The sequence below is a fragment of the Scatophagus argus genome, chromosome 10 (assembly GCF_020382885.2).
Source record: "Scatophagus argus isolate fScaArg1 chromosome 10, fScaArg1.pri, whole genome shotgun sequence".
NCBI classification, from domain to species: domain Eukaryota; kingdom Metazoa; phylum Chordata; class Actinopteri; family Scatophagidae; genus Scatophagus; species Scatophagus argus.
In genome coordinates this window covers 6,339,854-6,352,895 of record NC_058502.1, presented here as the reverse complement: position 1 = coordinate 6,352,895, position 13,042 = coordinate 6,339,854, and the positions used below count along the sequence as shown (strand labels likewise).

At 39.4% G+C, this 13,042-nt stretch overlaps 1 protein-coding gene across 8 annotated transcripts in view; it reads left to right on the top strand.

Moving 5' to 3' along the window:
* The window catches only part of cep170aa (centrosomal protein 170Aa), a 37,844-nt gene that overhangs the window by 8,423 nt on the left and 16,379 nt on the right, over positions 1–13,042 (top strand). For 7 of the 8 annotated variants that reach the window (XM_046402793.1, XM_046402789.1, XM_046402792.1 and 4 more), the window contains 7 exons: positions 3,506–3,565; positions 4,192–4,331; positions 7,408–7,497; positions 9,496–9,574; positions 9,753–9,811; positions 9,926–10,157; positions 11,686–11,823. In XM_046402793.1, the coding sequence (XP_046258749.1) occupies positions 4,227–4,331; positions 7,408–7,497; positions 9,496–9,574; positions 9,753–9,811; positions 9,926–10,157; positions 11,686–11,823 (703 nt within the window). In that variant the 5' untranslated portion in view covers positions 3,506–3,565; positions 4,192–4,226. Of the gene's footprint in view, positions 1–3,504; positions 3,566–4,191; positions 4,332–7,407; positions 7,498–9,495; positions 9,575–9,752; positions 9,812–9,925; positions 10,158–11,685; positions 11,824–13,042 lie in introns of all 8 variants that reach the window. The other variant, XM_046402791.1, reaches the window with a different exon arrangement.

Genomic DNA, 13,042 nt, shown 5'->3' with positions numbered 1-13,042 from the left:
GATGCAAAGCAAGAGCGATTAGTCAGAGCCAGTAAATCTGATTATCCACCGCTGCTTCATTATCACCCTGCTTATTATATATGTCTTGGGATCGTATTATGTAATGAATGATGATAGTAGTGCTCATACTAATTTACTTCAGATCTGCTCCTTTGTCAGTGTTTAAGATGATTTTCTCATGACTATGTGATTCAGTTCCTTTGAGCTGTGAAGGAGCAACCTCAAAGTAGATAAAACATGTTTTTTTTTTATTAAATTTCAGACAATCAATAAAATCAGCATCTATACTGTAGACTTGACAAGTGAGTGAGTGAGCTCTGTCCATCACAGGAAGTGCTCTGCGTGCTTCCTGTCTCTTCTCTGTCTTCTCCCCATACAAAGAATTCAGTCATGTTGGAATAATCCCGCTCTTTCACTCCTTAATTCGGTGTGTGTGTGTGTGTGAGAGAGAGAGAGTTGAGTGTGAGTCTGTGGGAAATAGTACTAATGCAGATCTGGGGGATGGGGAATTCTTGCCAAAACCATTAGGTCACTATTCCTCCTCTATAGCCCCAGCAAAAATATGTGTTGCTGAAAGGGTAGATTGGAGATCAGACAGAACCCCTGAGTGTTAATGGTTTGTTTTTGCCAGTGTCTAAACATTGAAATTGCATATAACCAATATTTAGAAGCAAAGATATTTGTGCCTGTTCTGGCTTTGACTTTAACATGTGGTGTTTATTGCTCTTGGTCTGTCATTGTAAATTGTAAGAAGGAGCAAACAATGTTTGACGAATCACAGTGAGACGGAGAAAAAGTAATGATGGTTGGTTTACCCATATTACCAAAAGAACTATGCTCTGAGCAGTTTTTATTGGAGTTACTCTCACAAATAGATGGTTATTTTAATTAATGATTCATCTTATATATTTTTATAGAAAATGCCGTACAACAGTGAAAAATGGTCTTTGGAATTTCTCAGAAGGTGATATTTTCAAATTGCTTGTTATTTCTCAACAGACCAGATCATTAATTTGATATTCTAACAAAGAAACACAACAAATCCTCACATTTCAGAAGCTTTGATGAGATAGCATTTGGCATTTTTACTTGGAAAAAATGGCTGAAATAAAATGATCAGTTATCAAAATAGCTGCTCTTTATTTTCTATTGATTGATTGGCTCACAAATTGTTTTTTATTTTCTGGACTGTTCAGAGTAATGGTAACACTATTTTGCAAATTATACTTTTCACACCCACAAATTTAATCCCATTCAGTCCCCTTTGCACTGAATTGGAGGCAGAAATCTCAGAGATTAATATCTCAAAAACTGGCCCAAACTCTTTGCATGGCCAGACACTACTAGAGTTAAGAGAGAAAATATATTTTGTTTTGTTTTTATGATTTGGGTGGACTGACCATTTAACATGAGGACTGAAAGGAGCACATGTACAGCAGACAGCTGTGCCTCCTTCATTAGACCTACCACTGCATTCCTCCAGCTGTGCAGTGCCTTTCATGTGTGATAGTAAGAAGGTTTCTAATGGCACCACACAGGCTGGTATGCCTCATACTCAGGCTCGTCAACCACATTCTCATTAACCTTGCATTCTGCAGCGAGTGTGCAGTGGTTATTGAGACGACAAGCCTTCAGATGCTTTGGTTAACAGCGGGGAGGGAAACCACACATAATTATAGTGTAATGGCAATGCTGCTGTTGTTCTTTGGAGGCTTTCTCTGATAATGTATGCATAGTGTGTTGTTCTGTTGGGGCGTGCAAATACTTGGCTAGTGAACACCAGCTCAACATGTGCATCAAATAAGCATGAGACACTGAGTTGGAATCTGCCCAGTGATGGTCTGATTAGATTTAAGGAAATCAAATCTTGCATTTTCCTCCCATTTGTAGTCCTGCTTTAGTTATGTAATGTTATATAGTATACAGTAAATTCTAAATCATATATATATATATGTATATAAATGATACATATGTGAGAAGGATGCAGAAATTTGAATTCACTTGAGACTGGTGAAGGTTTTATGTTGTGCTTATTGTTAAGGTTTCATATAATAAGGCCTTACTTTTATACTTATATTTTTATACAAAAGTCTGGCTGATTTAATTTGGACAAAATCAACCTTGTCAGTAACCTTTGTTGCAGCTCCTCCCTTGTCTTGTAGTCCACATATTTCAAACTTGAGTAACCTGGCATAAAAATGTTAAGTATGGCAACCTGTTGCAGCCAATTACTTATATCACAGTCCTTACCAGCTTTCTAAAAATTCCTCATTAAATGTTTCATGTATCATGTAAAATCATTAGATATTCTGAGCTGGCGCTGTGATAACAAGCTGATCCCTTTTACATCACAGACAGCTGTTGCTTTGGTGCAGTCGCATTTCCAGCAGCATCGTGCAAGGAACTGTCACAACTGTCAGAGGTGTGCAGTTGATTAAAATTTTACCCAGGGGATTATTGAGTTAGTATACCAAGTACTTAAGAGGTCAAGTGAGCAAGAGCTTAGCTCAATAATCTATAATTCCTTCTCTGATGGGCTTTTCTTGGCACCTCTTACACACGACAGAGCTCCTCGAAATTTCCACGAAAAAGTTCCCTTTGAAACCAGTTTAGTTTTGAAATAAGTAACTATGAAAAAAATATTAAAATAGCCTCAATCCTAGTGTTAACTTTATTAACACAAAGGTGTATACTTTTAAAACGCCTTTCTTAACAGAGGCAACAGATTCTCCACTTCTGTGCGAGATGCTCCACTCTGTTTTGTCATCTAGCGACAGTGTGAAAAATTCAGTTATGAAAAGGCACTTTCACCTCTAAATTTCACCGCCAGTTGCTCAGTCAGACAGCATAAGTCTCACCTGTCACTCAAACCAACCTTCAAACCAAACTTCTAACATGCTGTGTAGCCTGTCTGTTACAGTTATACAGATGAAAAGCCCATCAGTTAGTTCTGATTAAGGTTGTTCTTTCAGGCCTGAGCAGTTAGAGAAAGTTTGAGTGGTTGGCTTTGACCTCCTTTACAGCTCATCTAAAAGAGAGCGAGGGGAGGAGGCAGGCGGGAGGGGAAAATAAATGTCCTGCTGGGGAAGCCAGCCAACATGCCTACATCACTTCCTCCTCTAACATCTGGCAATGATCAGGGACGGCAGAGAGAGAGAGAGAGAGAGAGAGAGGGAGCGAGAGGGAGGATGTATCTTACTGGCCGGCTTAGTGTTCATTTCCAGGCGTAGACAGTGAGGCATCACATTGCAGGACCGCCCACTCAACCTCATTCCCCCTTACCAGCAAAACAAAATGAAGCGAGATGGAGCGATTTGATTCAGCGTCTCCCTACCAGTGTTTACGCTTTTTCTGTGACACTGCTGTCTTCTTTCGCTGGTGTTCTTTCATACATCTCAGCTATTCAAATCATATTGCAAAGAAGCAAGGTTTATGTGTTTGCCCCCTTTTGAAAGTATAAATGAAAAAAAGAAGAAAATCTTTTCCTTTCTCCTTCCGTTCTCAGGATGGCTTAGCTGTGTTGTGTTGCCAGCAGTCTATCAGCAGTGAGCTACCTGGACCAGAGGTGTGTATTTGAACTCACTACTTTATGTTCCATTATTTCATTTTTATTTGTATTTTCTTACCACCGAGATAAGGCAAAAGAGCAGTCTTCAAACCTGGGCCACATTTGCAATTATTGAAATTTGCTTCCTAAAAGCAATATCACTTTAATTGAATTTTAAATACTTAAAGGTGCTAGTCTACTTTAACCCTACAATGTGCAGTAAGCACATGAATTGTTTTCTTTTAATTGTTTTAGGAGAGAAAATCAGCTTCATAGCTTAAATTTTCTTTGTCGTAGAAAACTGGATTAAAGAAGTGTTCCTGCTGCTATTTTATATATTCACATCATCTCAAACTGTTTCAGCTGTGAGTTTATGTAGATGATATACTTAAGAACAAATCTGATTCTGGGACAGGGGATCATTCCCACAGCTGATCCAGCAGGTGTTGCATTTGAAGAATGGCTTTTTATACGGATGTTTATATATTATATGATTTGCAGATGTCTGAGAAACAATTCCATTTAAATGTTTCATGCTTTGGGAGCGATTTAACAGCTGTTGGAACCACTGCAGCTAAATGACAACTCTGTTTATTGGACTACAGATTAGCTGCTCTCCTGCTCATTTGCTTTTGTCCCAGCAGGTGTGTACCAGAGGCAACGGCAGCAGGTTGCAGAGATGAGTGTGACCTCCTGGTTTCTGGTGAGCAGCGGGGGGACTCGCCACCGACTCCCCCGGGAAATGATCTTTGTCGGCCGAGATGACTGCGAGCTCATGCTTCAGGTGAGAACACTTTTTTGGGGGGTTGGTTTGCTCTCTTTGCAGCCATTACTGTCTTTATTAAAGAAAGAATGGCTAACTTGCTGAGTGTTACATTATAAATGAGATGTTTGTGCACGTCGGTGCTCTTACACTAGCAACATGTGCTTATATGTCTTTATGTTTTTGTGTGTGTGTTTGCATTTGTGCGTGTACTCAAGTTGTGTATGTGCAGCTGCGCATACATCCAGGGAGACCATGTGTATACTCATGTGTGCTTCTCCAGTCACTGCACTATTAATAGAAAGTGGGGCAGATACCTCCTGAGTTAGATCTAATCTGCTTGAGTCTGTTGTAGTGGGTAGAGGGTGCACTCATGGCAGCAGTCTGTTTGGACATTACAAGCTAAGAGGTTGTTTTTGCTGTTGCCAGTGTCTGTCCATGAATCTGACTGACAAGAAGACATTTAGGACTCGTTTGTGTCTGTGAAATCAGAGTGACTGTCATTATCACATTAAGTTAGATTTTCTTCTAAGTTTCTGCTTTCTGTGCAGCAAAAAGTATTTTGTAAAAATATTAAAAATACTATAAACTTTATTTTAATGGAATCATTATTAACTAAATTAAATCAGGTTCATGGCTGATTTGTTACATTTTTTTCAAATCCAAGTGCGCAGTATGGTTTTTGAAAATTTTCATTTTCACTTGGGGTGTTTGAGTTGTTTACACTAAAAGCCCTTCAATGGCCTATCTCACAAATTTCTAAATCTTAGCATCTCAGCTGTGAAACACAGCCTAAAAATAGCCAGTGTGATACAGCCTATTTTTTTTCATTTATAACCTTGTGTAGGGCTGCATATTTCCCAGGCCAGATACTTTATATATATTAATACATCAGAGTTTTATATTTTGGTGTTCGGTGTTGATTTAGCTCCCACATTCTGAATGAGGATGATACAAATTTGACTTGACTTTTAAATTATAATGAAACACAACTGCTTTGCACTCCACTGGTGTCACAAAGACATGTTTACACACATAAATACTTCTAAAAGTCTTCCTCAACAGATTGTTTTTTTAAGCCCCTGTAAGACTTTTTGTGTTGTTTGGTTAACTAATGTCTCCATGGTCAAGAGTGAATAAAGAGATTTCACAGTTATAGACACTAACCGTGTTGCCCTTTCAGCCTGCTGATTGCTGAGTTGTTATAAGTTTGCCAACTGGCATGAGTCCTTTTCTCTGATGAGATACATAATAAGGGTCTGCTTTTTTTTCAAACACATTCTCTAACATGTCTCCAGTGACTTGAGTCTACTGCTCCTGCGTTTGTGTTTGTCCTTGTATAGTCACCCTTGTGATGTCTTTGGAATGATTGAAGGGAAAGATAGAGGAAATTATTCGAATTGTGGATTTTTTTTTTGGCTTATATTTAGGCTGGAATATGTGTGTGTGTGTGTGTGTGTGTGTGTGTGTGTGTGTGTGTGTGTGTTTTGTGTGGCTGCTTACAGTTGTCCTCCATGTGACTGCTTTAACAAGCCAAGGCCTCATCACATGACTAAACGTTAAGGGCTGTTTGTGTCATGCACCAAATAAAACACAAACACTCACACTCACTCTATATCAAATCATTATACGCCAGAAAAGCAGCATGTTTTTTTTTTCATAAATCACACTCATATCAGTGGTTTTGACAGTTTAAGTTTTAGCCTCATGAAAAGAATAGACTCTTACTTTATGTATTTAGTTAAGAGAGGAAGGAAGGTAATAAATACATGAACACAATCTCCATGATGTCAGCCTGAATCATATACCCTCAGGGTAGCAATAAACTGGATGCAGAAAAAGTCAGTGAGGCTATTGGAGCTCTTTTCAGTCTTATCTGTCTCATAGCTCAACTCATCTGCTGTGTGTGTAAGTGTGTGTGTGTGTGTGTGTGTTTCTTGTTTTCTTGATGAATCAGCTTTGACTCGTCTTCCTCTTGTGTTGTCCGTTTCTCTTTCGCTCTCTCCTTTAGAGATCAATACGTTTATAGCTCAATACATGTTAACTCCGATAAGCACATTTTGGGAAGATTTTCCGTATCATTTTGAACACATGTGAAATCCACACATCTGTGAGTGCTCTGACCTGTGGGTGTAAGGTACCACAGCCAGCTAAGTTGGTTTCTATCCTGTTTGATCTAGACTAATCTCATGGGTAATCGCTAACGTAATCCATGCGATGGTTGGCTTCAGCATGAGTGTGCAGTCCAGGTGTCTTTTTGTTTCAACAATGCGAGCAATGAGGTTACAGGAAAGATTCATATGAACTGAACCCGAGATTCATCTCTCAGAATCAGCACAATAAACTCATTGCCGGGTTCACATTGTGTGCACCACTTATTCTTTGGTTTAAATCATTCTCTTTTCATTAATCAAGCATGTGATTGACGAATCAGACAAAGTAGTTTTGTTGCTGTTACAGTAATTGATTCGTTAAGTGGACTGGAGTTTCTACATGTCTTATCTGAAGGGCCTACGAGCAGACATTTGGAGAATGCAGCACTTTTGCCTCGGTCAATGTCAATCCATATCTCACACTCTATGACATTGATACATGACAGGGATATTTATGAAATTCCTCACATCACCTATTTCTCCTTAGAGAGGATTGCAATGTTTGTGCAAGAAACAATTTGTCTTGAGAACAACTGATAGGCTCCTACCTGCAGAAAATCAATACTGTCACCTCCATTCCTTCATTGTTCTGAGCTGTGCATAAATATGAAGGTGTCGTTATATTGTGTGCAGTGTCAAAGACATTGAAATTCCTTCTCCAAGGTGATATCATGGTAGATACCATACATAGTAGCACTGAAGTGTGCTGTCAGAAGTATTTTGATCTTGGATGCTCATACCTCCACAGATTTAACATAACACAATCTGCTCCATTCATAGACATAGGAGGAAACGTGAAGAAAAACACTAATACTTTCCTCTGTTTGTAAAAAATTCAGGACCACCAACATCTCATCATAATTATCAGATCTTGATAACCACATTAAGTTCTGTAAACTGTAAACCACTGGGTTAATGGTTCATGTGTATATTTTTGTTTAAAGTCCCGCAGTGTGGATAAGCAGCATGCAGTCATCAACTACGAAGCTGGGACTGACGAACACAAGGTCAAGGACCTGGGCAGCCTGAATGGGGTGAGTACACCGACAGAAATATGCAAAACAGAGAGAGGTTAGAACAAAGATAAAAGGAAGAGAGAATGAATAAAGGACAGAAATGAATCAAGGAGGGCAGTGGGCTTTGTGTGATAGATGAGGGACGGGGAGAGATAAGAGACTGAGTTTAACTACCTGAAGGAGGAGTAAAGGGCTTCAGAGGGAGATGGATCGAGACTGCAGTGATGGAGAGAAATCAAGAGATGCAGAGGAAATAGTCAAAGACGTTCAAGGTAAAATCCTCAGAACTGAGGTTCTGAAGGGTTAGAGGTTAACTTGATGTTTGCCTTCTATTTTCCTGCTGCTTATTGATCTCTCTGCCAATGAAGATTTGTATCTGGGCTGAGGTCACTTGGAATCTAAACCTAATTATGCAAATCACAACTTAAGGGCACAATCTGTGATCCAACAATGGGCCACTAAGGTTCAAAACACAACATAGGAACACTCCCCCATTTTTCTTGGATTTTGGAAAATTTGATGATCATTGCAGCAAAGGGATTTCAATTTTTTTTATACTGTGGAACTATATGAGCTTTTAATGGAGTTCTGATTAACATGGTGTGCATACTGGGTTTTTCTTTTTGATATGCAAAAAACAAACAGGCTGTATGGTCACTATTGACTGCTGTGAAATACAGTAAAACCTTGAGTCAAGATGAATTAGATTAAGCAGGTTGAGACTGAGGATATACCAAAATCTCATCTACACACTTCATCATTGTACATAACATAATTGATGATTGCAGCAAGCAGTATTTATTTATTTATCTGATAATTCTAATTAAAGTTTTAGTTCATAACGTTGAGAAACACAAACTAGCTGCGTCTTTAACATTGTAGCTCAGTAAAATGCTGTTAGTCATGTGTAGTGATCTCAAATCAGTCACAGCAGAATGGCCCTCACATCCTTTCCGGCTCTAAGACAGGAAGCGCGAGTCAGAGCCACTTCCTGCTGTGTCATTAACCATCCAGCTCCTTTGGCTGGATTTAGAGGAAGTTTTCTCTTGCTGAGTCAGTGGATATATAGAGATTTGCCACAGTGGTGAGTAAAAAGCTGTGTTTGGGCAGTGTCACCATTTTACTGCAGGTGTTTTGTCGCTGCTGAAATGAATTCATCTCACTAGAGACAAGACAAGAAATGTTTTATTACAGCAGGAGTGCAAGTATGATAGAATGTCATTTGCAGTTCAGTGAAACATGATCTCTCTCAGAGCTGCATAGTAGAATGATGGGTGGAGTTGTGGAGTGGGGGAAAGCCGTGCTTAGGACTTTAACCCTGGCTGTGCAGACTGATTCCTTACACTTGGAGCAGCTCATTCGACTGTTCAGCATGGCTTCATACGTACTAGGACCTCACTCACCGAGTTTAACAGTACTGTCTGACAACTGGTACAGCTTCCGAAGTCCTGAGACCAGAGAAAAAAATCGGATTAATATCTTAAGCAAGAGCTGGTATTTCCACTCGAACTGAAACCACAAGTTGATTAGTTGATAAGTTGATAACTGGGAAATTAACTAGCAATTATTTTTGATTGTTTTAGTCAATTTTTGAAGCAAAAAAGTCAATCATTTCCTTGCCTCAGCCTCAGGATTTTCTTTGTCATGTATGTGAGTGAACTGAAGGTCTTTAAAGTTTGAGCTGCTGTTCATGTCAACGTCAACATGTACTTTTTCCCATTATTATTGACATGTTTCACTATTTTCTGACGTTTCAAAGAGCAGACAATTATCAATTAACTGAGAAAATAATTGCCTGATCAGTTTATAATGAACACTAATTTCTACTTGGAAGCACAGACACAATTTTCACTTTTCTTTTATATGGAAGCTTATGTTACAAATAAATATTTTAATTGTTTGCATTCACACAAACAATAGTTGAATTTCTGTGTATTTTATTTTAATGTTGTTGTTGTTTATTGTTACATTTGATTTAAATTACTATCATGGTCTTCCCTTTTCTTCCCTCTGCAGACGTTTGTAAATGATGTCCGCATCCAGGAGCAAATGTACATCACTCTGAAGCTGGATGACAAGCTGAGGTTTGGATATGATATCCTTTAACTTCTCTGATCATTTAACCTCTTCTTCCTTCACACTTCCACCTGTGAGTTCAGAATTCTTAAAACATGTTAAGCAGACGAACATTGTTCAAGCCCAAATATTATTACTTTAATTGAATTAATATCTTAATTAAGATGTGTGTCCAGTATTTCCTTAACCTGACTCACATACTAACCTGTTCACGGTGGTGAGAGGAGAGCTCACTGTTCCTGAGGAGGCTCTCAAGGTAAGAGCACACACACACCCTAACACACACACTCTTGTCAAGTATGTGTTCACTATGGCACAAAGCTGTATTATACTACATGAACCTCTACTCTGTTGTCTCACTTCATGTTAGCATGAAAAGTTCACCAGCGGCCTCCAGCTCAGCAAGAAGCCATCCAATGGTGAAACAACTGCCACCACAACCACAAGCAAGTCTCCCACTAAGACCCCAACAAAGGCACTGAAGTCTCCGGGTGGCAGCAGCCTGAAGCCAGCGGAGAGTAGAGCAACAGATGGGGTCTCTTCCTCCAAAGACCCACAAACTAAACCAGCAGACACACACAAAGCAGAGGAAAGGGTAGGAGGTGAGAGGAAACTGTAACAGTAAGAAATGTGAAGCCGTCTGTGTTGTGCATTGCTAGTAACTAATATTTAACATAAATTAAGATAATATGCTGTGTTCATTTGATCTTCTCATTTCTTGACTGGTATCACTTGTTTCTCATTTTACAAATAATACATTAAATTTAAGTTTTGCGCCTGTGTTAATCCTAAAATAGACTTACGATAGCAGAAATGATAGCAGGGCATAATATATTACACCACAAACTCTCCACTAGCATTTTATAATGGCTTAATTCCTGTGTATAAATGTCACAGAATTTGAGTCATTTCATGGTCCACATTTGTATGATACACAAACACACAACATGCAGGATTTTTAAACTGAGTCTAAGCATTTTATGATGGATACGTCTTCTGAGAAAACCCATTTTTTGAAGAAAATTGTGGTATTTGTGTGAGTGTTTGGTATTTTATTTCAGGCCAGTAGAGGGTGCGTGTAGTCATCAGCTAAGTGCTCTAAACACCAACAGCATTCACTCACTCAGTTTTAACATCAAGGCGGTTTAGGTCTGAGGGTGTTCCTAATAATTGCTATCACTGACCAGAGTTGGGTGCTAGCAGGGGTCCTGCTTAAGCTCCAGATGTTGAAACAAGGCCACAAGGGGCTTGTGTTATTATACAGATTAAGCAATAACACTGTCGGAGTGTGTGCATAATGCAAACCCATACACTAGCACTGCTTTTCTTAAAATGCAGTTGCGTTTGTAATCATGCTCACACATCGACGAGCAAACATACACATTTGGTGTCACGTGTCTCCCCATCTGCTGCTCATGTGTGTAATGACACCCGTCCCTGTGGTTCTGTACATGTAATCCTGCAGTGTTACCACCAGGCCTCACCCAGATATTATACCTCATGGTGAGCATACATTCAGTAGGTTTTATATAGAAGGCCCCATTTTGCTGCATGCAGTTTGGCACAGAGGCTCTGTAATTACCTTAATATACTGTGATTACAGTTACATAGCTCAGGATGAGGGTTACTTAAAGGAAAAGAAGGTAAAGGAAGAGGATAAAGCAGGTTAACGTGAGAGGAGGCGTCCAGTGGTACAGTGTTGTAAGCCGCTTCATTGTCTTTGGAAATCTGGCTGGAGACCTTTTTTACATATCATTCTTGTCACTTCTCTGCTGCCATCAGATGCTTGTGCCAAGTGCAGCTTTAATTCTTATGGCGACAGAGGCAAATGGAACGTCCTGCTTCGATTAAGTAAACTGCTTGTGTCAAAGAGAGAAAGTGGCAGAGAGAGCGTGACAGAGAGTGTGCAAATGTGTGTCCATCATGCTAAATTTCTGAAAATAGGTCAGTGATGCAAAGCCCAACAAGAGGGGAATTAATGCACACACACACACACACATACACAGAGAGCAGCTGGGTTCAACAGTTTATGTCCACTGTATACAATAAGCCTATTAAACATGTGACAATAAAATGTGCACTTTGTGGAGACTTTGTTAAAATGAGTCTGCATTTGGACATCTGTCTCAGGGGACGTTACTGCGCTGCCTCGTGGGACCCCCCTGTACGGCCAGCCATCTTGGTGGGGGGATGGTGATGCAGATGATGAGAACTCCTTCAAACAGGAAAGCAAGTCTTCCAACAAAAAGCATGACAGCTCAGTCTCAGGTAGGAGGTGTTCTGAGTTTGAACATCCCGTTACAGTTCCATCACACACATTATCATCTCACCGCTATAATTCAAACACGCAGCACACAGAATGATGGATACAGTTTAGGTTTAAATGTCTCAAATGGATAATTTTGCCAACACATCAGTACTGTAAATGGAAGAAAGCTGGTTGATTTTCAAATCATGTTTCTGTACTTGTTGCAATTAGCACAGATTTTTGAGTTTTGAATTTAAGTTTTGGGTCGCAATAAAATGTTGTTCAAGGAGTAAAAACAATTTGCACTGCTGCACATAAATTCTAAATTTAATTTTGGAATTTCTGACAAATATGCTCTTTCTATATGAATATACAGAACAATATTGTGACACAGACTTCTTTCAGAATTTGACGTAATACTGAAGTCTTTTATGCCACAATGTTTTGGCGTAAAGAGTCTGAAGAAATAGCACATTTAACATTCCCACCATATTTGTGGTTTGAAAAATTACAAATTGCAGCATTTCTTTGTTTATGTATGTTAAGAAAGATAGAAAGCAACTCTTCTGGTGCAGTAGGTATGCACTACTTTGTGCTACAAGCAGTATGCTGTTTGTTAAGTGCATTGCTAAACTGAATCACGCTGCTCAGATTCTTTTATGCTGGTTTTGAAATAGGAGCTTGACATTAACGCCCTAATTCAGTTTGTTTGCCCTGTGTTGGAGGGCCAGTGGCCAACCAGACTGTGTGTATGTTTGTGTATGTGTAACAAACAATGTACATCCAAGTCCACACAAAGGCTTTTTTCAGAGAACGCACTGGATGTATGTCTGTTTGCATACACCAGAGTGTGTGTAGTGACCGTTGGACTTGGGGGGATCCCGTTAACTGGTAGTGGATAGACAGAGTAACAGGATTAGAGGCTTCACCAATAGTAAAACAGCTCAGCAATGCAAAATCAGTTTGTGTCATGCTGGTCTAGTGTGGACCAGTGGAGTCAGAAGCAGTGGGGGGAGGTTAATCGGACACAAACATTGAAGCAGACTGAAGCGAATCTCTTGCCACATCTGGATATGTAGTCTGGCGTTGTCTTCACCATCCTTAAAAGGAATTCTTTGTTCATCGGCTCTTTTTTAACAACTGGTTTTTATAATTAGAGAATAATTACAAAGATTTTTTCTGTTGGAGTGACATGAGCACGGACCGTGATTTTGGAGTAAATCTGGGCAAGCGTAACAG